We start from the raw sequence: 25,268 nt of genomic DNA, 5'->3' as shown, positions 1-25,268 counted from the left end.
TCATCCCATTTAGCTTAACAAAGCCCACCAAAAAACAAAATAAAAAAAACAGCAATGGTAATTCCATCAGATGCACAATCATGCTAACTAGTCTTCTCTTTATTGCAGGCTCATGCGTCCCGACGATGCAAACATTGTGGGCAATGTCCACGGTGGCATCGTCCTCAAGATGATGGAGGAAGCTGGATGCATCATTGGCACGCGACACTGCAACACACAAAGTGGGGTAAGAAGCCCTAGATATTTTATTATACCACTGTAGGTGAATAAAGATCGCTGATATAAGGTCTAATCTGGTAGCAAAATATGTGAAATCAAACGTTTGTCTGACCTTTGTTCCTTTTCAACAGCTGAATAAACAAACTAAAATATAATTTGCATAACAGTCTGCATAGCAGAATAAACTGCTTGAAAAATTAAAGGTGCAATATGTAAGATTTTGAGGCATTTTACAGATCTATTTCATTTTTAAATCACTTTTATTTCTAATGGGGGAACAAGTTGTAACGTAACATAAAACATGAGTCTGACTGTGAGCTCAGATCACTGGGAAGAGGAGTTTTTCAGGTTTAGGATGGATTTCAGGTGGATTGCAGACAGGGAGTGATGCTAGAATAGGCACCAGAACCAGAGGCGGGTGAGTGGGCAACATAACTGGGCTCAGCAGAGCATGGCAGAGGTGAAGAGACTGAAGAGGATGACTGAGGAAGCTATGAAGAGAAAAGGACAGAGTGGCTGAGCAAGAGGCTGCCAGACAAGAGTAAATCAGGGACTGACTTTCAGTCGGCTGATTGAGAGATGCAGAACTAAATCCTACGCACTGGTCCTTTGAGGGATTGAGGGCTTGAACACTTTGAGAAAGATTGCCTAAGAGAAGTTAAAATGACAATTAACACAATTTGTTCTGCATTATAAATAGTCCATTTATTACATTTAAGACAGTAGTTTTCAAAATATGAAGACGATAACATAGTTTGCCTTGTTTACTAAGACTATGTAACAGATTGTTATAATAGAAGTGTCATTATCCATTAATGCTGTGTTTATTCAGTATTCCCAGATTCGTTTTGCTTCTCGCTTTCTTGGTTTTACTTTTCACCTTTCACCTGATCTTTAACCGACTTTCGACTTGCATCATTTGATTTTTTTGATGATTTCACTGTTCCGAAAAGACGTTAAGATAAACACATTTTTGAACATGAGATGGTTTTGCAGATACTAACAGTACACACCCGCTTCATAAAGACACATTGAATTTGAATAAATATTAGGTAATTTAGTTTTTATATATATAAAAGGTAAACCAGGGCCCCGTCCTTGAGACAGACCTGGAAGGGGAGCTCACCTGCGAATGTCTGGTGGCTGGGGCTTGGTTTAGGTATTTTTGCAGATGATGTGGTTCTGTTGACTTCATCAAACAGTGACCTTTAGCACACATTGGGGTGGTTTGCAGTCAAGAGTGATGTGGTCTGGATAAGAAACAGGCTGACTGACTGATAAGAAGACAGAACAAATATCAACAGAAAACATCACAGATATTTTTGACAACCATCATTTACACTATCATACACAACCATCACAGAGGACAGGTTTCCTCTGACTACAAAAGTTGCACATATTTTACGTGCATTTTGAATTTATCTTTTACAGACATCACGGCATAACTTGTCTTAAGGAACACTGGAGACATTAGCTTAAATGTTTGCTTGTTTCTTCACCTGGCTTTGCACCTGCCTTTGACTTTAACTTGATTGTCAAGGGTGGATTTTGTTACTTTTTCTGCCTGTGAACATTGGTCACGACAAAAAAATCCCATGCTTTTTGCAGTGCTACAGTTGTACAGATCATTAGTTTACCCTACAGCACAAAATGACCACATTAGACCAGTATCAGTATTAATGCTTAATTCTTTTGTTCTGTACAAAGATGATGCTTGTTAATGCTGTTGCTACCTGTACTGATAATGCTGATTAAAGTCTTTGTTTACTTCATGGCATCTTAAAAACTCACTTTTTCTTTAATGTTGTGAATGTATGTATGATATATGTTGGAGTTTTAGCTTTGCTCTTCCCCCTCTCTAGGACCGCTGTTTGGCAGCTCTGGTCCGGGTGGAAAAGACCGAGTTCCTGACCCCCATTTTCATTGGCGAGGTTGCCCACGTCACTGCTGAGATCACTTACACCTCCAAGCACTCCCTGGAGGTGCAGGTCAAATTCATGGCTGAGAACATCCTCACAGGTGACTAATGATGATGTTGGCATTTGAAACTTTTACTACAGGCACATACCACATAGTGAAGTTCAGACATACCTTTAACCATTCAATAATATACTTAAATGAGTAATGACCTGAAATGACAAATTAATAAAATTAAATAGTATATATTGATAATGCAGTTACGCCTCTGGTTAGAATTTGATGAATTTAAATACTTTGCACTCTGGATGAATCTGCTGCCTAACCTTAGCAGCAGCATTCACCTTTAACCTCATTCTCACCCACATCACCGCAGATGAGAACAAGAATGACAGACATTCAGGTGCACAGGTATTCACAGGCAGACAAACACGCACTCAACAATACACACTCACATAGATACTACTTGCCAGCTACAATATATGCTATGATAATTAGGACTGCAACTAATGATCAGATCAGTGATCGGATGTCATGTTTTATCTGATCAACAGTCCAATGTTTTTGCTTGATACACAACTTAATCCCTTTATCAGTATTCAAAGTAGCTGTCGGTTTTCTAAGAATTGACTAATCAGTTGATCAACTAATTATTTCAGTTATAGTGTCTTTTTCTCTTCATTCATCTCTCTCTTATATTTATATTGATATGCATTTCTCTTGATGTATGTATAAACCTAGTTTGACAGGTGGCCTTGCCCTAAACCGTACCCTATTTAACATCTATTTTACTCTAAATGGGACCATAATTTATAAAATAAACATCATGCTGTATGTAAGAAGCTGTATGTAAGAAGTCTTGATCACACGACTGAAATAATAAACTCACGAGGAAACTATTTACCAAGGTAATAAATCAATGAGAGAAGTATCACCCTCAATATTGTTGCAGGCAATAAAGCTGCCCCCTGCTGATCATTAGAAAGAATGACGATTCACTTCACAGACCTGGATGCTCTGTCCAGTAATTATATACAGTTAATGTGTAAACTCATATAACTGATCATCTTTAGTATTTCAATAGATTTTAATGGAACAGTACATAATGTGATTTTTATTTGTATTAATAACAAAGAAAATTGAATTTCCCTCTTCACCTGTCTACCAGGTGTGCATTAGATACCTCTTGATTTCACCATTTAAAAAATGTGACAAGACCATAAAACTATACACTTTATTGGTCCAGTGGTATTTCTGAATCACACAGCTGAATCTATTTCCTTAAATATTTGTATGTTACTCATAACATTTATGACGGCCCTGTTCTATTTAAGTGTCTCAATAAGTCGTGACAGTGTGCCTTGAATTGGAACAGTTTATTTGATCATTTAAATGTGGGTTTTTCCTGCTGCGTCATGTCAAAATGTTTGTCTTTATTGGTGTGTAGACATTAGAGAGTCAACGCATTTGCCTCGAAATCCACATTTATTTACACTTTTCTTAGTAAATTAATTTTTTAATTACAGTGTTCCTATTCCCATTTGTGTCTTTGTTTTTTTTTTATACAGTTAGAGCAAGTGGCATTCATCTGGGAAAAAAAAAAACAACCTCCCTGTGATGTTCTGCTGTTTGACCAGTAGAGGGCAGCACACAATAAGTAACGCAGTCCAAGATGCATCGAGGGTAAAACATAGGAGGGGCTGCATTACAAGCTTTGACGGGAATAGAACTAAGGGCCATGTTTGTTTGTAGTTTTTGAAGGTTTGCCAAGTGATTCAGTCTGTAACTCATGTATATTTTTAAGATATATCAACATTTAATATGCACTTTGTGCACATGGAAGCAAGTACACACATATATGTATGCAGACTTAAACACACACACACACACACACACATTGGCCAGAGTCCCTTGAGTAAAGAGGCCGGGAAGATCACACTGGGCTGACCTAGCTTTATCTCTGAACCTTTAAATGCCAGCGGCAACAGCGACAGCACAGACGACAACCAAATGTAATGTGCTGACCACAGGGTAACTGTTTTAATTCACGTCAAAGTGGGAGAGATGATGCACAATCTTGGTAACGTTGGCATCAGTAGCACAGGGAAAGTTTCTTGATTATATTACAAAGGAAACCTCACTATTTATTTTGGTGGTGGGGTGTTTGTCGTTAGAAGGTACTTTCACATCTGTGAAACCTGTCTGTCTTCAGGAGAGTGGGAGAGACAGAAAAAGTGGGAGAATGAGGGAGAGGATGTGTGATGAGTGAGACAGATGTGAGGAGTGAAGTAGACAGACATATCAATAGGAAAACTGATAGCAGAGGGAATGAAAGTGAATGAAAGAGTGAGAGAAGGGAAGATATAGAAAGAAGGATGAAGGAAAGGAGGTGTGAGAAACAAAAGAAGTATCCCCTAGACAGCCGTTGCCCTAGCAACAGGCTTGTACTGGTTGGTTGGCTGGTTGCTGGGCTAGAAGCAGGTTGACGGAGGTGGAGGCAGAGATATGAGATGACAGGTGGAGAGCCACGTAAATACGTAGCAGCATCGCCACGGACAGTCGCTACAGTACATGACCTGGTCAGGAAGGACCCAGAAGAGGGGATATGAAGAGAGCTGATAAAAAGAATGCACTCAAAGCACTGTTTGGTTTGTTGCACATTACAGGATTTATGATTCATGATAACATAACATAACATAACATAACATAACATAACATAACATAACATGGGTTTATCCCTATATACTACATTTATTTATATGGTCTTGTAAAAGTGTTTTTTCAAGACATCTTGATATACTTTGTTTACACTTTACACTTTTAGAAGCACATTTTAACTTTTATTAATTTTATTTATTAAATTAGCATACATTCTCACCATATTAGCATTTTATGTCCACAAGTGCTTGTACATTATTCTGAACACGGTCAGATACAGGTCACTTGATCCACGAAGTCTCAGCTGCATACTTCAATAATATATCTTAGTTTCAGGAAATGAAATTCTAATATTCATAGTTAACAAGTGTACAGTTGTGATATATAACTAACTGTTCTGAAGTCGAAGGGCGGGTTCAGTGTCAGGGCAGTGTGGGTGTAGCTTTGTACTTTCCTATTGAGCTCTCCATTGATTGTGTGGGCCAAACACAACATCTGCGATGGGATTTGCTCACTTTATAACCCAAATTATATATGCCTGTATATATGACTGTACCGTAAATGATACCATAACACAGACCCTCCAGGAATTCACGATGTTGCGATTTGCAACTTGAACGCAACTTCAGTGAATCCCTGTGAATTCAGGGCGGTGTTGCAATTTTAACCAATCACTGCGATTTTTCCGCAACTTCCGCGCAGTCTGCCCGGGGGATTCAACTCGGCGGGTCAGGGACGGCCGCACGGTGTGGGAGGATCCCCTCGTGCGACCTCTCCCCGGCGCTGGCTGGCCCCCGCCGGGCGCCTCCGCGGCAGCTCTGGGTCGGCATGGAAAGACTCGGGGGCGAAGGTGGCTCATGGCTCTGTCTGCGAGCTTTACAGCGACCGGCCACCCTGCCCGTCTCCGGGACAGTCAATTTATGTATGATCCGATTAGTCGACTAATCGAAAAAATAATCGGTGATTAGTCGACTATCAAAATAATCGTTTGTGGCAGCCCTAGTCACAGCTATAGAAAGTAGGTCACATTTGTGTAAATGTATTGGTGTGTGCATTTGAGTTGACACAGCTGGTATCCATATGAAAGTATAGGTGTGTTTTTATAGATTTATTTTTATCCAAACCTCAGTGGAATTCATTAAATCTTATGCACAGTATGTGGGGCTGTGTAAATGAATGATTGAGTACATGTTTTGGTTTCAGATGGTGGATTTGTGCAGGAGCTCATTCAGATGTCAATAACTGTGAGAAAGTTACATGTGGATTTCTCTTTGCACCTTGCATTTAGATGCATAATTTCGCAGATATGTGTGCATGTGTGTGTGTGTGCGTGCATGTGTGACACAGTATGTATGTGATTTCATCAGTGTTTGGCCCTTTAAAAGGTTCCTGCGGGGCCGAGGGGGAAGAGAAGATAACGGGAGCAGACATTATTTGCTTCTGTCATGTCGACTTAGCGTCAGGCCTCACACACTGTGGCCCAGTCAGACATGGACGCCAAGTGGATGTACCTGCACACATGCTCAGGCACGACACCCTGCATGTACCCAACACATACTGACACGCGCACGCGCGGTTGTGTAGGGGCAACCTGCGTGCATACAGAACCTGATAAGCACATGCTGAGACATTCTGCATAGAAAAAGTCACACACCTACACATTCTCACACCCACACAGATGCACACTGAGCACACACACACTCCCCTTCTTTCTAAAACAAGTCTCATACTGATGTAAGACTGGCAGGGTTTTGCATGTTCTTTAATAGATCTTTTCCCATGAAAAAACTGAAGCATGGCTTGAACAGGGACACAAAAGAGAGAACGTTTGTAGACTCACAGATAAGGTTTATCTTTATTGCTCCTCGTATATTGCAGCAGTATGCATATTATGCTCTGTATGCATGCGTCTTTGTATTTATGCATTCATATTCACACACATGTGAAATCTGTGTGTTGGGGGAGGAGGCAAGCATCCAGGTTCCACAGTCAGTCAGGCAGCATCTCGTCAGGCAGGACTCAGTCACGCCCCCCGAGGGGAAGGCTGCTTACTGTGGGCACAAGCCGTGATGATTGTCCCTGCTGGGGGGACTGCACATGCGCGCTGACATACACACATGCGCAGTCACACACATCGGCACACACGTATTTGCATATAGCAATGCATGAAAATACATGTACATACTTAGAAAACTGTACACAGTCACATAAACTTACATTACTATACATGCACACACACACACACACACACACACACAAATCCTACATGATATACATGGATCCATTTTAGCTCCATGTGGACAAAAGTCCCACAGAGGTAATAGTATTTCTATTGCATGCACACACAGGCACATTTGCATAAACACAGCATACGCAGATCGTGCTCCCCTCAACACACACACACACACATGCACACGCACACATGCACAGACAGAGCTGAGAGCAGTGCATTGTGGGTTGAGGCTTAAAATAAGCATGACAGTTCCTGCCATGATCATGGTGGGTCACACACATACTGAGAGAGTGCTACATGAACATACACATACACAACACAACCAAAAAACTGTATTATAGTTCAGCTCTGCAGCTCATTGCAATTAAACAAAATTAGTCATTTTCCCCCACAGGAGGAGAAATAAGACGTGTAAATTTATCTGCAATCTATCAAATCTAAATTTAAAGACTGAATAAAAGATTCAAAGCTAAAAGAAATACTGTAAGACCTCTAACAATTAATTATGAGGCTGGTTTGACTTTTGGAACATTTCCTGAGGGCATAACTGAGGTCTGTAGCAGGACAGAAAACACTACAACAAATTAAAGGTCATCTGAGTACAACAGAAAGCTATGTTTATGTAGAATCACTGTGCAATCCACCAAATGTGGAGCCCACAATAACAGTATTCAACACTAGATCTTGTACAGTTGCAGTAGTATTAGGTAGTTATTTCCAGTCAAAAGGCTCCATCCCAAAACTCTTTAATCTCATTCCTATCAGATTGTAACATCCCACGGTGTAGTTAAACGTAATGGAGTCTTGGCTCAGCACAATGGAAAAATCTATGGTTTTGATCATGGCGATCAAGCACTAGAACGATACTCGCTGTACTTTCTGTGAGCCTGGGAAAGACTGTTCAGGAAATACAAAAGAAAACAAGTGTGGTTTTCTTCTCAGAGGAAGAATGAAGCGTAATGGCTAAGAGTCAAAGGGGAGAGCAGAGGAGTGAATGAGTAAAATACAGCGATAAATCATGTGAAACTGCTCCAGGTGAAAGAAATGGATGAGGGTGAAGGGGACAGAAAGGGAGAGTGATTGTGGAAAAAGAGAGGGGAAAAAAGTCGCAAAGCAACAGGAATATAAGCGCTAAAAGATTTGGGGATAGTACAGACTGTACAAAGTCTTTGAGAAATGTGAAAAATGTCAAAAATGGTATGAAGAAATGATTGATGTGTTAAACGTAGATTAAAAGGGATTGGATGATTCCCCCTACTTAAGCCCATGTGAATACTCAAATCAGTACTCCAAAAGGCTCAAATTTCTAATTAAATATGACAGAGCATAGTGTTTGGGAATTCTGCTGTCTATCATATAGTTAATAAAAGCACAGTCTGTCTAAGCCTGCTTTACGGCGCTAATTTGGATTGCAGTTAATACTCGATTTTTCTGTTTTTTTGTCCTGTAATCACCTGAAAGTTTTTAGGTTAGACAGTCAGACACTGCCAGACAATGAGATGATTTGATTTGTTTTTGTTTGTCCCATACCAGACTGCCAGACTCTGAGGCTATAGTTTCCATTGTTGCTTACATCAATATGTTTTATAACTGCTCTTTGCTGACATTATATTCCTGTAAAATCAGACAAGTAATGCTCTGCTGTACAGTCCTCCAAGACAACTGCATGTGAGCAGTCACATGCAGTTGTCTTCTTGCACGTTCATGAACTCAACACACTGCTGCACCAATATACCATTAATTTTAGAAAAAAAAAAGAGAAAAAGTACCACTGCCAGGTGCCATTTGCCATCAGCATTGCTGCCAAAGTGTCCTTTTCCATTCATTGAGCTCCTTGTTTTACAGCTGCCACCAGATGAAAAACCATGCACTGTTCTTATAGCCAGTTTATTGAACATTGTGCTATTAAGTGTGGAAATTTGAGTGAGCAGATTTGTGGAGCTTGTGTTCAGGGTGGATGCAGCCAAAACCTTCATATTAACTAATTCATTAATGCTAACTAAGTAAGCCAGCTGGCCCTCCTGTTACTTGAGACCCCGACTTTGTGACTGAGTTCTCTGTAATCACAAAGAAATCAACACATACAAAAAAAATATTCTTGTAGGTTAAAAAATGTCTGCAGGGAAAACAAACAAGGGGAATTGAAGTGAGATATATATTCGACATGTAGAACGGCATGTTATGACCGTCTGTCTCACACGTGATGAGTCCAGTCCGAGACATGGTTAAACATTGACATTGCCTTCATTTGATGCAGAGGGATTTGAAATTCAAAGCCAGTTCCCTGGTTAGATTTTGGTCAGAAAGGTCATTCGTCGGATTGGGGATGGGTCTTAACTTGCCGGTTCATTCCAGTGATTCACCCTCCGTCCCTCCGTCCCTCTCTCGCTCCTCCTCCTGCTCCCTCCATCCTAAACACAGTTTATTTAAAAGGTCCAGCAGGAGCTAATAATAGACTGGAATCACTCAGTCTTGGTAGAGTCAAGGATATGTAAATATGCCTTTCTCCTGTGGGCAACTTCCTGGTTGCTGGCAAGGGTGGGAGCCAATGAGAGGAGGAGGAGAGAAGCACGGTCGGCATGGCAACGTGGCCCGGCTGTCTACACGGTTTTAACTCGGGTGTAAAATGCAAATGTTATTCCCTAAGAGTAGCCTCCCGTAAGCTGCTGCTCCCACTCTCTTCTCTTAACTTCACGTTCTCCTTCTGGTTTACTACAGCGTGCACAGTGATGTCACAATTCTTCATTTCCATCAAGCTTTTTTTTAATTTATAAGATGTCCTATTTTTGTCCATGTAGGCGCAATGCACATTTTATACAGCTTCTATGTCTTGGACACAAGCATGTACAGTATAAATATGAGTAAAGCAACATTTAAAGAAAACTTTAGTTTTGTTTAAATCAATCAAATGACTCAGAATTGAAGCCTCACCAGTTCTAATAAGACACATTAACCCACTAATTTTATCAGATTGCGCAGCCACGAGTAATAGCCTTTATCACATTACGACAGTGATTTCATTTGAACCTGCTGGCCCTGTGCTGTCTTTAATCTGTGCGCCTCCCTTGTGCGCCATAACAGCACAACCTCAAAATAGCCCCCCTCTCTCTCTGTTAGCGAATTAAGAGAAAAAGTGTAGGCAGAATAGAACAGATATCACTATGGCAACCTCTCCGCCTGATTGCAATGAGATGTGATTTCCACAAGTTTTGGCTTCTGATCTTCTGGTTCTTAACTTTCTGTGGGAAGGCAGAGCTAATACTACATCCTCCAACCACAGAATACATGGAAATATCAGACCCTATATTTATGCACTGGGAGACCGATGCGTACATGTACTTCACTCAGTGATGATGAAGATGGTTTTATTTAGGGATTCACAAGGGAGGAGTTTCTAGCCAGATAAAATATTAAAGTGACAGTACTTATTTCCAACATATTTCAAAGAAATTCACACACAAGACAAAAAATATTGTGGACTATCTAAGAGTTTAAATATGTAATATCTGTACAGTTAAACTTCTCAAACAATTGTCCATTACTTCAAAAGTAGTACTAAATACACTAATAGTGGCTATTATTTACTGACCTTAGGAACATTATGGTTTAGCTGACTTGTAGCAGTTTTATTCGACACTTTTTGACACAGCTTTTATCAGCAACAGTTTTAACACCCACATATATTCAGGTCATTTTTTTAGTGAAAGTCGCACTGAAATGATAACTGGGTCAGATATTGAATTTTTTCAGTCCTTCTTCCAACAACACCTCACCAACCAAAACTAATACAAGCTTCCGCATCTTTTGGCAGTTGACACAGGAGAACATAACCTGCCAAAAGAAAGAACGTCACAATGTAAATATCTATACAGTGAATTTAATGAGTGAGTTGTCATTGTATTTCAGGATTTAGGGATTATGCTAAACCTCGCACTAACCGAGAGACCGAGTTTAGTGAATGTGAGCATGTGTTCTGAAGAGACGTGAATGGCTAGTCTTTGAACAAAGACCTCATTTGTTTTCTGCTCCTTTGTTTTCAGAAGAAAGACTAATCTTTAGGCAGCGCCTCTGGATTTTGTTGAAAACTAGATTTGCTATTATTGGGGTGTTAATAAAAGTGTCTGTTTTGACAACAGCTATTTGAAAATTGTTTGCTCCATTGTTGTTTTATTTGAAAGAACATGTCAAAACTTGTTGAGTGGTTCACAGCCGGGAAAACAGAACAAAAAAAAGAGAAAGTTTTATCAGTTTGTTTGTTGTAAAAAATCTTGACATTTTCCCCGGAACAAGAATTCAACCTTTTCTCTGTGACTGCAGGTGCCAAAAAGCTGGCCAACAAGGCAGCGCTGTGGTACGTCCCCTGCTCTCTGCAGAATGTCGACAAGATCATGGAGGTGCCGGCCATCAAGGTACGTGGAAACTCGGTTGCTGTGACTTTCATTTACCGAAGTTTGGCATTTCACCCTATCAGCTTCTTTCTGTCTCTATCTGTCTCTGTCCCTCTGTATGCAAATGACATGAGGAGAACTAAAGGAGAGGTAATCCATGAGAGGAAAGATGACAAATATTAAAATTGACCGTGTCCATTCCAATTCCTTTCACTTCTCTTGTTTGTTTTCAATTTGAAACATTCATTTATACTACGCATATCCACCTGTGTGGAGACAGGTGGATATGTATTCATGTGTTCATACTGTATATATCCTGTTGATAGTATGCCAGTGCAGAGCAAGAGGAGGAGGGCAGAAAGCGCTATGAGGCTCAGAAGATGGAGAGACAGGAGACCAAAGCAAGGACTGAAGAGGTGATGCCACCTCCACCCAACCCAGGTAACATCTTAGCCCAGAGACCTCATTTAAATCCTAACACACAGGTAACATACAACACAAATGTGAGGTGTAGATAATATTCTTGTTGCCATGGACTGAATATAAGTGGATATCAACTGAAATTCTTTCTTATCTCTGTTATTCATGCTTTGACATTGTCAACAAGAGTGCCAATATTGTTCAACTCAATCCTATAAGCTCTGCACAGACATATGTTATTGTACAGTTCAGTTACACAATAGTAGTGGTTAAAGAGCAGAACATTCAGATCCACATAATACAATACCATGTTCTGTGTCAATATGTGTATTTCCATCACTATATATATATATATATATATATATATATTATATATATATATATATCTATATATATATATTATACATATATAATTGTTAAGAACAATAATAACAATAATAATAATACTTGGTATTTAGATGAAGTAGATTCTTCTGCTGTGAAACAATTATTTGCATTGACTTATTATTACTAAATACACTGAACACTGAGACACAAGAAAGAACTTTAGATTTTGTTAAATAACAGTGGAGTTGGTCAAAGATTTAATCATCACAATAACAAAATAAATAACAGATTATTACATTTTTTTATAATGACCACAGATGATCTACAAAAAGGTATGTTAACTTATTCATCAGGCTGCATGTCATTGCAGTTACTTTTGCAGGGCGGCATACTGAAGCATGTTTTTGCCTGTGTTGGCTTGCTTAGGCAAAATGTGCACTTGCAAATTTTTAAAAGAAAAAAAATTCTGTTTTTTTCCCTCACATTTCTTTTGTTGTCTTTGCATGTAGAACAACACACTGTTGGCTTCAGCCAGTCCAGTCTGATCCATTTGGTGGGCCCTACTGACTGCACACTGCACAACTATGTTCATGGAGGTGAGTCTAACTGTTTTCTTTTTTATTTCTGGATTGTAGGGTGAGCAGATTGTTTGCAGGACAGCTGACTTTATGTCTTAACACCAGAAAGTTGTCTGTCTGGAACGTGTTGCTGAGACAAATCTTTATGAGCCATTGAGCAATTCTTGTGACATTAGCAATGAATGAAATCACTACCTGCAATGTGAACAGTGTCAAACCCAACTCTCTGCACCACTCTTGAGCTTTAAGCCACTTTTAACTCATTGTTTTGATTCTCCTGCAAAACACTGTATGGTCAGACAAGCTGAATGTACACTCCCTGCCCAGTATAAAAAAGCAAACATGACTCCAATTGGATGCTCATGTTGGCTTATAGTATGTCAGATCTGTGATTCTGTGGCTTGTTTTGGAATTTTTCTGCCCCCTTGTGGTAAAAAAAACTTAATTGAGCTTTCACCAGTGACCAATGTATTAAAAAAACAAGTAGGAGTGGTTAATGCATCAGAAAAGGATGCAATTTCTCATCTCAATTAATCTGACCACTGTGTGACCACGTTTACCTTTTCATGGTAGAGGCCTCTATTCACACTCACCAACCTTTGTACTCTCTGTCAGTCTATACACTAATGATTTCAGTGTGAATTGTAAATATTTGTCTATGCAAGGAGCATATAGTAGGTCTTTTGTGATCACCACATGCATACCGTACAGTATGTGTTTGTGTTGTTTACATAGTGTTTGATCCTGCTGAAAATGTTAACATTAGTGTTATACAGACATATGTGTTTATCTCAAGGGGAGATAAGTATATGTTAAAGTACCACCAACTAATACAATGACTTCACTGAAGTATAGAGTGGTAAATGTATTTGATATTTATAGTATTTAGATCAATGCGAAGTAACACTTTAAGTTCATAGGTGTAACCACACTGTGCGGTTGATACAGTACTATCCAGTACTAGCTCAGTTTTTCTAAGTCACCCTTTGTCCAGTATCGTTCAGATCAGTCAGATATCTTTTTGATTCTCACACACAAAGAAAGAGCTCGTGAACAGCATGGGGCTGTTTGGTATTCAAAGGAGAGACACATCTGACCATCCACAGCCGCTACAGTATAGAAATCCTGCAGGGGATAGGATGAAACAGAGACACCTACAGCAGAGTGGAAAGACACAGAGGACTGGGTGGAAAGAGAGCGCTTTAGAGGGGAAGAAGAAGAGAAAGATAGAAAGGGAAACATAAAAGGCGAGGAGTAAAAAAAACCATCTGTAACGACTGATCAGGCATTTCACAATCACGTTCACATATGCCGCATGCAGTACGCATTCACGTGTTTACACCTTCAGTGGTTTGCTTATGAATCGCAGACAAGGTCCCTCCCAGTTTTATAGCCTTTGGCGTTAACCTCCAGACTGTATGCTGGTACAGCATGTCCTGTGACAGCACAGCGGAGGAACAGAAGAAGAAATACTGCTCAATTTAATCCAAAGTGAAACGTCCTTGAGAGAGAATTTTATGGCTTTTAGTATTTATGTTCTTATGAGGGATGTAAGAATAAAAATTTGTTGTTAGTTCTGAAATGTCTCAGTTTTTGGGAGTGATTACGTGGGGTTGTAACAAATCATTGTTCTGTATTTGTGTGTGAACTGTTGTGTTGTGCTGAAATGACTGCTCGGGTTGATGTAGTTTTGTGCATTGACAGCAATCTGTGCTGTTGTGATAGCTGTTGTAATAGTGAAGAACAGAATGTCAAGGACAAAGCAGGAAATAAACATCTAGAACAACAAATGAAAAGTAGAAAGCCTTTGTGGGACTTTATGGTGCTCCGCTGACAAGCTAGACGCCTCAGAGGCTTAGATTGGCCCTTGATGACTCGTCTTTCTGATCAGACCTATTCAATCATCCTAAGTGGAAAATCTTTTTATTATTTGGATGGTACATTAAAAAAATCAAGATTTACAGTTTTGCAATAAGTGAACATATTTTATCTGCACACATCCATAAACCCCCCTCTAATTCAGGCACTGTATGCAGCTCTGAATCTTTAATAAATAAATTCACTTTTTTGCATTTGTTATGTATTTATTTTTTTATTTTCTTTTTATCCAGATTCAATTGTTTAACCACCTGTAACCAAAAATCTGGTTATCTGATGTCCCAAATGACATAAAAAAATTAAACACTGATTGGAAACCTTTCTGGCTGTTTATAACAAATCCAACATTTTATCAGCACAGAGCAGATGCTTATTTATCAGTCGTGGTATATTGTTTCTAGCGGGATATTTCTGCGTCATACTGCCATTTCTATTGAGGTCAGCTATGTAAAGAGGCCATCAGAGAAATACCAGATAGTGAGGGGGAAAAAAAAACAGAGGAGAGATGTTGACTGAGAAAATGAGGTAATGAACAGGAGACAGGACAGGAGGAGGAGGGAGCAGGGCAGGACAGATAAGTGTCGCACGTGTCATGGTTGCCTTTTTAATTTGGTGAGCTTGCTGAGAAATGTGTCCAATTAAAAATCAACTGTGGAACAAGCATGCAGGTCATCTAGAATACACACACACACACACACACACCGCTACTCTCTCTGCCTTTACATGCCATTGCTCATTAGGCAGTGTTCGCTGTTGTTTGCTGCTGCTGCTTTCACTACACTTATTTTGTTTACATAACCGAGTCAGGTCAGGCAGCCGGGGTGCTCGCTCCCTCTTTTGCTCTTACTGTGTGTTACTATCTCTCCCCCCTCCATGCTCTTGTTGGAGGAAAAACAAACAGACCTCCACATTACAATGACAGCCGATTCGCTGACTGTATGTCTCTCCCTTTGTGGTGTGGAAAAGTGGCCTACTTTGCTTGAGCCTAAGGAGACATAAAGCACATGCACAAACACATGAACAGTAAAGAACACACACACATGTACATATTATAAATGGACGCAGTGGGTGGGCACCTTGCAAACAATCCTTTATTTTCTCTATAAAACGCTGCCTCTTTAGGTCTTGTTAAATATTCCATTGATGAATCCTGAATTACTGACAGCAGATGGTAACAGCGGAATGAAAATGTGACACCAGGTCCATTCATCTAGAGATTTGACAATTATGTCACTGATGCTAATGTGAGCTAATACAATTCAGTGTTACACCATCTATTTGGTCAGGGATGATCTGACAGTCATCCGTTTCTGGGTTTCATGGGCATCAATTCTATTAACATTTATCCAATCATCTGACTTCAAAACCAAACACCTGTCAGACACAATAAAACACATTTTTTCATTTATGCCAGTGATATCGAGCCATGGAGATAGTTTGCCAAGATTCTGAGATGTCCATCTCTGACATTCATAAACAGTTGCTGTCATTAAGCTACCAGGGTGTAGGATTTAGTGGCATCTATAATAATAATGATAATAACTTTATTTATATAGCACCTTTAAAAAAAGTTTTACAAAAGAGTTTTACAAGTGCTTTACAGAGCAGCAGACCCAACAGAAGGCCACACAGGATAAGATACAGAAAAGTAAAAACATAAAACATAACAGATCAAAGATGATAAAAGACATGATAAAAGGACTATCAATAAAAATAGAAGATTAAGAGATTAAAAGATGTTTAAAAAAGATACAGAAAAAACTTATAAATAAATAAATAATAATAATGTCGTTGCTGATTGCAACTTTCTCATCTCTTTAGTAGCATGAAAACTTAGTTATGGAATTTTTTCCATATTCTGGCCTTTAAATGTAGTTTTCCAGTGGCTTGAACAGCGCCATAAATTCCTTTTATCCTTGTATGCTTTGGTGGACAGATGCCTCAAAAAATGGTCACATGAAGCTAAAACTATCTGCTCGACTAGATACCATCAGGAGTGGCTGTATTGGATTTTTTGTGTGGAATGGATCGCATTAGTGGAATCAACATTGATTAACCGATAAAACATCCCTGTGGTGCTTGGCAGGTTCTTGGCAGTAGAAAAGAAAAATATTCTGAATGCTGCCTTAAAAATATTATTATAATAAAATAACATAACATGTTTGTGGGGTATATTATTATATTATTATTGTGGGGTAACAGTGACGGATCAGGGGTTATGACCTCAGTTGCTCCTCATATGATAAACAGCTGTTGTATATGTAAAGAAAGTCTCCTACGTGCTAAACCCTGGGAATTTTCTAAATGCTGGAAAAGATCAGAGGATCAGAAACTTTGACTCGATGCCCATTAACTCAACATTCTTTCCTTTTCTCTCTTACTTTCTTTTCTGCGTTGCTTGTGCTTTACTGTCTGCCCACCTCTCCTCATTATCTCATGCCCTCTCTTCCTCCTCTCCCTTCCTTCATGTTCTAAGGAAGCGTTACCACCTGTTTCCATGGAAACAGCAGTTGATTGCCACAGGTGGACATCATTTTAGTTCGATTAAAACAAACAGACCAAAAAAAAATATAGACTTGTGCTAATAAACTGGTCAGTGTGTGTGTGTGTGTGTGTGTGTGTGTGTGTGTGTGTGTGATAGAGTTGATCCAAGGATTTGCCTGAGTGCAGGAACACATCCATCACTGTGGCTCTATATTATCTGTCCTTTGCTCTGATCTATGTTCAGTGGGTATATAAACATGTCACTGCCTGAGACAGAGGAATTCAGAGAGACAAGGATATGTCCACTGGAGCTTGTGTGATTGACCTTTGTGAGGCGTGTGTGTGTGTGTGTGTGTGTGCGTGTGTGTGTGTGTGTGTGTGTATTGCTTCCACTCTCTCTACATTTAGCCTTCTCTCCTCCAAAACCAACATTGATTCAGAAATAAAATACTGAATCAGCTGCACTGGAGGAGCCCTTCAGAGACTCAGGAGAGGAGTATTTGAATATCAGGACATCCAGACACTGGTTCTTCTGACCCCATTAGATTGAGGATTAGATTGAATAATTGTGGAGGTACAGCAGTCAGATCACACATAACAATCTCAAATTTAACTTTGACCTCAAAGAGGTTAATAAGAAATAAGAAAGGCAACATAAATAGAAACAGTAACTACACTTCTCAAATGAAATAATACCTAGTTTCAAACATACATTTCCCAAGCTAGTCTGTCGCTAAATAGGCTCAAAACATGTTAGCATAACAGTAAATGATATCAAATAATATTACTGAAACATTTTATATTGTCCTTATTAAAACACATCAACAGTTACATCATACACAATATAACCAACTGAAATATAACTACCGTGTGCACCACATGCAGACATGGACCACAGAATCACAGTTACTGCTCAACTAAACTCTGGTCATGTGACCAATTATTCTCTGCATTAAACAAATATAACCTTACAAAAAAAGGGAAATCATTTTTAAAGTAGTAGATTTGGTGCATTAGACTAATCATTTTACCTTTTTAACATACTTATTTGTTATATTTTAATATTTTTGATGTCTTTATAAACTAAAATAACCATGGTTTGTATAACAGAAACATTATGTAAACACCATGAAACCTGTCTCTTGAACACAAATGTTATTGTGTTTGAGGAACCAACTACTGACCACACGGCCACCACAGATTTACTGAGATACAGTCATAGAATTTATGTATCTATGTATCTATCGGCATAAATTTTACAAAAACATCAAACAAAAGTTAGAAAATCACCACAGTTCTGTCTGGCTTCTGTGATGAGTCCAGGCTTCAGAAGGGTAGAAGGTGCTTCAATTATATGCAAGTGAAATCAGTAAGGAAACTTGAACATGGCCACTGTGACACATGCAGCAATTCCCACAGGTGTACTGTACGTCGCAGCTAGAGGAGTTTTCATGACCCAAACTGAACAGCCTCACCACATTCAAAGCGGTGATTACCTGAATGGAAAGTTTGTTTACTTGTGCTAAATGCTGACATAGACTCAGTGCGAAAGGTGCCAACTTTAACAACCTGCACCAAATTGATTCAGTTCCCCAACCCAAAGAATGGTGTAAGAGGGCCTGGATTTGAAACTTCCAACCAGAGAAGGCTGGTGTCAAATCACAGTCAGAACTGAAGCTGATCCAGATGAATTCCTCAACATTTTTATAGACTCGGAGCTTCTCTTGTCTAAATTTTGACAGCTGAAGGACAATTTTGAAAAGTGGTGAGGACTTGCTATCAATTTTACCTAGCTCACAAGCTGATATTATCCAAACACAAAATGGTGCAGATATTTCAGTGGGGAAATAAACATCACCCAGTTAAGAACAGAACAGAAATCATCACAATCATCCATGTTTATTGCTGTTATGAAGGCCAAGTTCTACATTTAGAAAAGTAATCTGCAGGAGCTGATGACCTTTACCATCACAGCCAGGGGTGCATTTTATCTGAAAGCCCTTTATCTGACAGAATTTCCAATACGGGAATCGTATCTCAGTGATTTTCCCAGGCCTGTGGTGTGCATGGAGCTTACAGTTTAACAGTAACCATGACAGCACTTGCTTGCTTGCAATTTGCAGAACTTAAGGCAGCACACTAAAAGTGTTAAGTAAAGCTCTCCACAGCTGGAATGGTAAAATATATAAAAAATATATTTAGCTTATAGGACTTTAAAGGATGTGGGTGGGTTGCTGCGTGGTCGTAGTGTTAACAGGAGCTGTTTCTATAGTAACAGCTCATTAGGAGGCAGTTTGAGCCGTTTGATACTGTCCATGATTAAAGCACTTGTTGGGGAGGCGATTAGAAGGACAAAGAGAATAAAAGAAAGGGAATTGTCAGTGGTGGATGAAGTTAGGAAGAAGGCAAGAACAGAGAAGAGAGGAAAGAAATGGAAACACAAAGATGGAAGGAGTAGGTTTAGGAAGTGAAAAAAGAAAATGCGAGAGAGGCAGAGGTCATGCATGCTTTGCTGTCGATATCTGTTGGTCTCACACTCTTTCCTCCTTACATCAGCGAGTGTCTTGCGCAGTGTGCTGTGTCTGAGCTGGTTCTAATTAAAATGGCTTGAAGTTAGTAGACAGAGTTGATGGGCGACAAGAGCTGCCCGGAAGATTCCCTTCATTGTTCTCATGCCTGTTGCCGATGGACAGCATTGTGCGTTCAGATTTTGGGAAATCGTCAGAAGGAATCTAATCACAGAGGTATTCTGCCCCATGGCCAACTGGGCTGCACTGGGGACTTGGTTACTAATTGCCCTTTTTCCCCATTTGGAGGGAGCTGTCTTTCCTCTTCATACACACCAACTCCGACCCTCCCCCCTCCCCTTGCCTTTCGAGTTCCCACCCCATGGCAAAGAGAGTCATAGTGTGCCATGTCACCCTGTGAATGTGTAATGCTGGGCCCAGGGCTGTCTTGGCCTCGTTTGTCCTCATTTGCAGTCTCACATTGAGCCTCACTTCAACCTTTTACATCAAATGTACAAGGAGAGGGTCTTTTTTGCAGGAGTTGCATTAACAGCTCCACTGATGGTAGTGATTAATAAAGACAAGCATCTTTTCCACTCAAGGACAGTGCAGTCCTTCACTTGATTTGGCTCAACATTTTATTAATGGCTTTCTACTGCACAATACTGAATATTCAACACAATCTCATTATTCTTTTGTGAAATGAACATGAACCAACACAGCTCTGGTAGGAATGTGCCCGCAAGATGCAATATAGCACATGTAACGTGGGGGCAATATATAAGGATGTAAGGCCAGGTTAGCAGACTGTGAACAAGCGACAACAACAATGGCAGGATATTTTGAAAGCTGACAAAATCACAAGTTGTCGAGCAGATGTTCGGGTGTTGCCCACGGATTATTTGTCCCTGGTTAATGCTGAAGATTAAACAATTTAGACTACAGGATTTAAAAGGTTGTTTGTCAGCAAACAAAATCAAAATGAGGTTTTAGGATTAATATTTGAAACTTGTATTAATACATTTTGGCTACATGAGCACAGCTCCTTAACAAACAAACCCACAACCTGATATATTTGAGCAAACAGTTGCTGATTTACATATCAGCATTTATTTGAAAATGTGTTTCCTTCAACACGATGAAAGCCTAATATTTACTCTCCTTTTGGCTCAAAGTCCTAAAATAAACCTCTCTTAAACTATATATTCCACTTTCTCCAACAGCTAGTTGTTAACTTGTTAGCGGACCTTAACTGGGGGGTAGGTAGTGTACAGAGGGTTTTTCTGAGGATTCTTGCAGAAAACGACTAGAAAAGGTTGCATTAGGACTCCCTACAGTAATATGCGAAAAATCAAAACACTAAGCTACAGTAAGAGAGGTTAAAAATCTCATAGAACAGCCTGTTTTACATTACACGTAGACTTGCTTAATGATTTGTTTATACAATATTGATTAGTGTAAGTTAAGGCAACAAAAAGTAAAACTGGGTAATTACCATAAGGTTTTTGGGATGATTGCACAGTTCAAAAGTTCTTGCCATGATTTGGGACTTGAACTTGTCTGAGTTGTAGGAGGATGTGTGTCACATACACATTTGTCCTTCATTTCCCTTTAACAGCTTAATGAAATGTTGATATTCCTCTCTGGAATGAAGACGCAGCTGCGTTTACATCTACAGTCGCCGTGCTGCTGCTGAGGAATGCTAATGAACCATTTTAGGGGATTGCTGAAGCTTTCTCCAACAATGTGACAAGTGTGTGGTGAGGAAAAATAAGCAACACGAATTCCAACAATTTAGGTAATGAAGACCTGTATCACTTACTGTGCATAATTGCCTCCCAGCTCAGCCATCAGAACTAACTCTAGCTAAACAACAGTGTTTTTAAATGCCCAAACTCACAGCTTTTTACTACTTAGCTATTCTTAGGCTGTGCCTTAGTCTCTTAGGGACTGTGGTAAAGTAAAGAACATGAGCAAACTGGGGTACTTATCCCCCAACACCCACCAGCCTCGCTTTCTCAAGGCATCTTGAGAGCTGCTAACACTGGGGAGGACAATGGGAGCCCACTCTCACTGCTCCAAATACACAGTCCAAACCACAAATAAGCAAGTCCTCAGGACATACAGTTCTTTTCTTACAAAGTTACAGAGTTCATGTCATGTTATAAAATGATATTCCCGACTGTTCTAGTCCAGCCATTTAGCACATTAGCATTCCCTTCATTTCATAGCATGCTGAGTGGGGCTTTTTCTCCATCCCTTATGATTCCATTATTTACCCTGAATGACCTGAATGACCATTACAGAGAAATGGGATACAAATACAATCTAATTCTTACCACATAATAATATAATAGTAATATAAATTACCATTAAGATATTTTTCCAATCTTACTAAATGGCAATTTTCATATTACAGCAAACTTTGCTAAAGATGAGGCGACATTACTGTACCAAGAGACTTGGAATAATGTTCATGGTTTGTTGGTTTCTGGGAGAATAGTTTCCCACAGTTTGAGGCAGAAGAAACTTATAAGGCTTGGACAGCTTCCAGGGTTCAGGGAAGGTACTGGACCATGTTAGTCCCATGAGAAATGTGTAAAACCACATGGCAGTATTTTAGAATTCCTTTTTTGGAGTTAATTAAAGACAAGTGTTCATACTGTAGACTAAATTAATGGTCTCAAGTACTTTTATCCTACAATCTACAATAAGTCTTTTTAACACAACGTTGACAGATGATTGCCTTTTAGATGGTAGCAAACAGTTGGTCATTTACACATTTAAATGGAGCATTATTGGCAAAGTTCACTCTTTTTGTGAGGGAAAACTCCAGAGGGAAATATCTGTCTCTAAACTGTTAAATGCTGCACCATGTTCACCAGCCAGTCGTTTGGTGCTGAGCAGGTTGGCTGCCTGCTGAGGTTGAAAACAATGCTGATGATAGTGGTGAGAGTGAACCAAAACGTTAAAACCCAACCCGGTAACCCAAATAAGCTGAAAGTTGCTATAATGGTCTATAGAGTTGAGGGGAACTGCAGAGTTGGTCTGTGGGTACTAACTGGCTTTAAGCAACCATCTCAAATTTCATAACATTTTGTGGTTTACTATCAATAAACCACAAATTGGTAACATCAGCATTGCTCAAAGATGAGTTTTAAATCAGCAGCAGTGAGCTTTGTGGAGCCACAATACCAAATTCAGGTAATGCGTCTTTAAATTGAATCAAAATGTTTAGATTCAGTTTAGCGTAATCCAACGTTTATGTTCAATTTCATCATCTTGTCAGGTCATGATCCATCTCTATTATATGTTGCATGCTCAGACATGACCACTCCAGGCTTTGAATAGCCGCAGCCTGCTGTGCCTTGTGCCCAGGGGAAATTTTCAATCTTAAGTGAGATCCCATCAATTTTCACAACATAGCGGAGAAGGGAGTAAAGAAAAAAAACATGATGGGTTTTGAAAAATGGCTTCCATAAGGTTTAAGGAAGGAGGTGATATGTTTCCTTTCCCACACACGCTTTAGGCCTGACATGCTGTTGTCACCTTTCTGAACACTGGTCGCATCATCAGCCTTAACCAGAGAGGAAGCATAAAAAGTTAGGCGAGAGGGTTTTTAAAGGATACACTTCTCCAATCACTAGGGTGTTGGTTCGAGTTAAGGGTGATGGATCCTTTCCTGTGATAGAGCAAAAGATCTGCCACTTTCACCCTGCCCATCAAAGTCAGAGCTTGATTCAATTTCTCTAGCATCAAGCCTTTTTCTATTCTATTCTAAAAACATCCTGTTGGAGGTGCAGCTTTAGCATGGACAAAATATGTTTATTTTCCAAAGTAAACCTTTGTACTTATCAATATTATCAACAACATTACATTGAAGTGATGCTGTGGCCATATGGGATAAGAAGATGTCAAAGTAATAGCATGTTGAATTCTTAATCAACTCAGCGGGCCCACTTTTACATTGAATGCTGTATTTGCGAGCAAGACGCACATTCTGTTTGTACACCCACTCATTTGGCTGTCATAAATAGAGGCACACAGTGCAGATGGTAGGAGCCTCTGGAAGCCAAACCAGCCAGCAAACAGACTTATTGATTTTCTGTAGCATGAGAGATACAAAAAGCAACTCAGAGAGCGATTAGGACAACTGGAGTGTCTAGTGAAGGTTTGAATATCTTTAAATGAGCATATATTCACAAACAGACGCACATTACACATTTACACACACTTTCTCAATGATGGGAAACTGATGCTGCCCCATTCCTCATTTCACCATTCCTTGCTGAATGTCCCACTGTCTGTATGTGTGGCACACACAGACATACGCAGGTGTATATTTGTGAATTCCTCTGTGTTCACTGTGTGAGCTCTGCTGCTTTATAAATAATGGCCTTCAAGCCTAACTCTAATTGGTAACTTTGATTTTCTGCTCAGTGTTTCCTTTCTTCTCAAATTATTTGCAGGCTCTGAGTGTGCAGATTGGCAAAGTACTCTGGAAACTTTTCGATGCTGGATTATCCAATGCTCTCTCACATCTTAAAAAGTGAAAGATCACCCTCATGGTTAAAGGAATATGTTGTCATTTTGGGAAATGCACTTATTGGCTTTTTGTGAGATCCCACTCTCATTTGCAGCATTTGGCCAGGATATGTAGCTTACTGGACTCTCTGCTGGATGTTTGGCAACTGATGTTTTCAATTGTCAATATCTTGTTTCAAAGTCACATACTTTGCGCGCACAAAAACACAAACACAAGGTACTCCATGCTGCTTCAGTCTTTGCTTAGAGAGGACAGTCATTATTTATATGACTGTAAGAGTTCACATTGAAGAAAAGCTTTAAGTCATTTTAAACATTAACAGATATTACAAATGCTGTTCATGTTCTAAATGGACAGTAAATAGCTGGACTACTCTGCAGAAGTGTTATTGGCAGTAAGCTGATGACGCTATCAATAGGGGACTAATGAGTCCGAATGAGATGCTAATGTTGAGGAAATTGTAAGGTGACCTATAATTTAGCTTTAGGTGAATAGTTTTCTAGTTACACCAGGAAACCCATTACCTTTTACTCCAAACAATCTCATCTCAGTGAAATAGTGCTTCAAACACGCCCCCCAACTTAATGGGCACATTTACTGTCTGAAATGAAAACAAATGAACAGTCATGGTTAAAGATCAGTGTTGGTTCATTCTTCAAGTGTTGACAAACAATCTTAATTCAAGGGTCACTTACTGGCTTGTTCTGGATCTTTCGACTGTATCAAACTGGCTTATTTTATTTAATTGTTTATTATAACATGGACAGCACGGTATATTTGTTGCATTAGATATAGATTTCATCTATAGCCCTTGGGTGGATGTGACCAGTAATCCCTATGTTGATGGACCCATACTTTTTATCTTCCGACTTTTATAATGACAATGATAATGATAATAAAAAACTGTGCGTCTGGTACAGGTGTAACCATGAAGCTGATGGATGAGGTCGCCGGCATTGTGGCAGCTCGGCACTGCAACACCAACATTGTCACAGCCTCTGTGGATGCCATCAACTTCCATCGCAAGATCAAGAAAGGTGAGGATGTCATTGAGAATACTTTCAGAGCTTTATGTCACTGATTCATGCACGCATGCATTCATTTATTCTCAAC

General features: G+C 39.5%; 1 protein-coding gene across 4 annotated transcripts in view; it reads left to right on the top strand.

Annotated features, from left to right (window-relative positions):
* The window catches only part of acot7 (acyl-CoA thioesterase 7), a 52,821-nt gene that overhangs the window by 9,000 nt on the left and 18,553 nt on the right, over positions 1-25,268 (top strand). For 2 of the 4 annotated variants that reach the window (XM_019256628.2, XM_019256627.2), the window contains exons 2-8: positions 109-226; positions 2,082-2,238; positions 11,345-11,436; positions 11,742-11,856; positions 12,480-12,494; positions 12,672-12,758; positions 25,076-25,192. In XM_019256628.2, coding sequence (XP_019112173.1) covers positions 109-226; positions 2,082-2,238; positions 11,345-11,436; positions 11,742-11,856; positions 12,480-12,494; positions 12,672-12,758; positions 25,076-25,192 — 701 coding nt within the window. The remainder of the gene's footprint in view (positions 1-108; positions 227-2,081; positions 2,239-11,344; positions 11,437-11,741; positions 11,857-12,479; positions 12,495-12,671; positions 12,759-25,075; positions 25,193-25,268) is intronic. The other 2 variants (XM_010740260.3, XM_010740259.3) reach the window with 1 other exon arrangement.

Source organism: Larimichthys crocea, chromosome XV (genome assembly GCF_000972845.2).
Source record: "Larimichthys crocea isolate SSNF chromosome XV, L_crocea_2.0, whole genome shotgun sequence".
NCBI lineage: Eukaryota > Metazoa > Chordata > Actinopteri > Sciaenidae > Larimichthys > Larimichthys crocea.
Note: the sequence above shows the minus strand (reverse complement) of the source record. Positions and strands in the feature narration are given on the sequence as shown.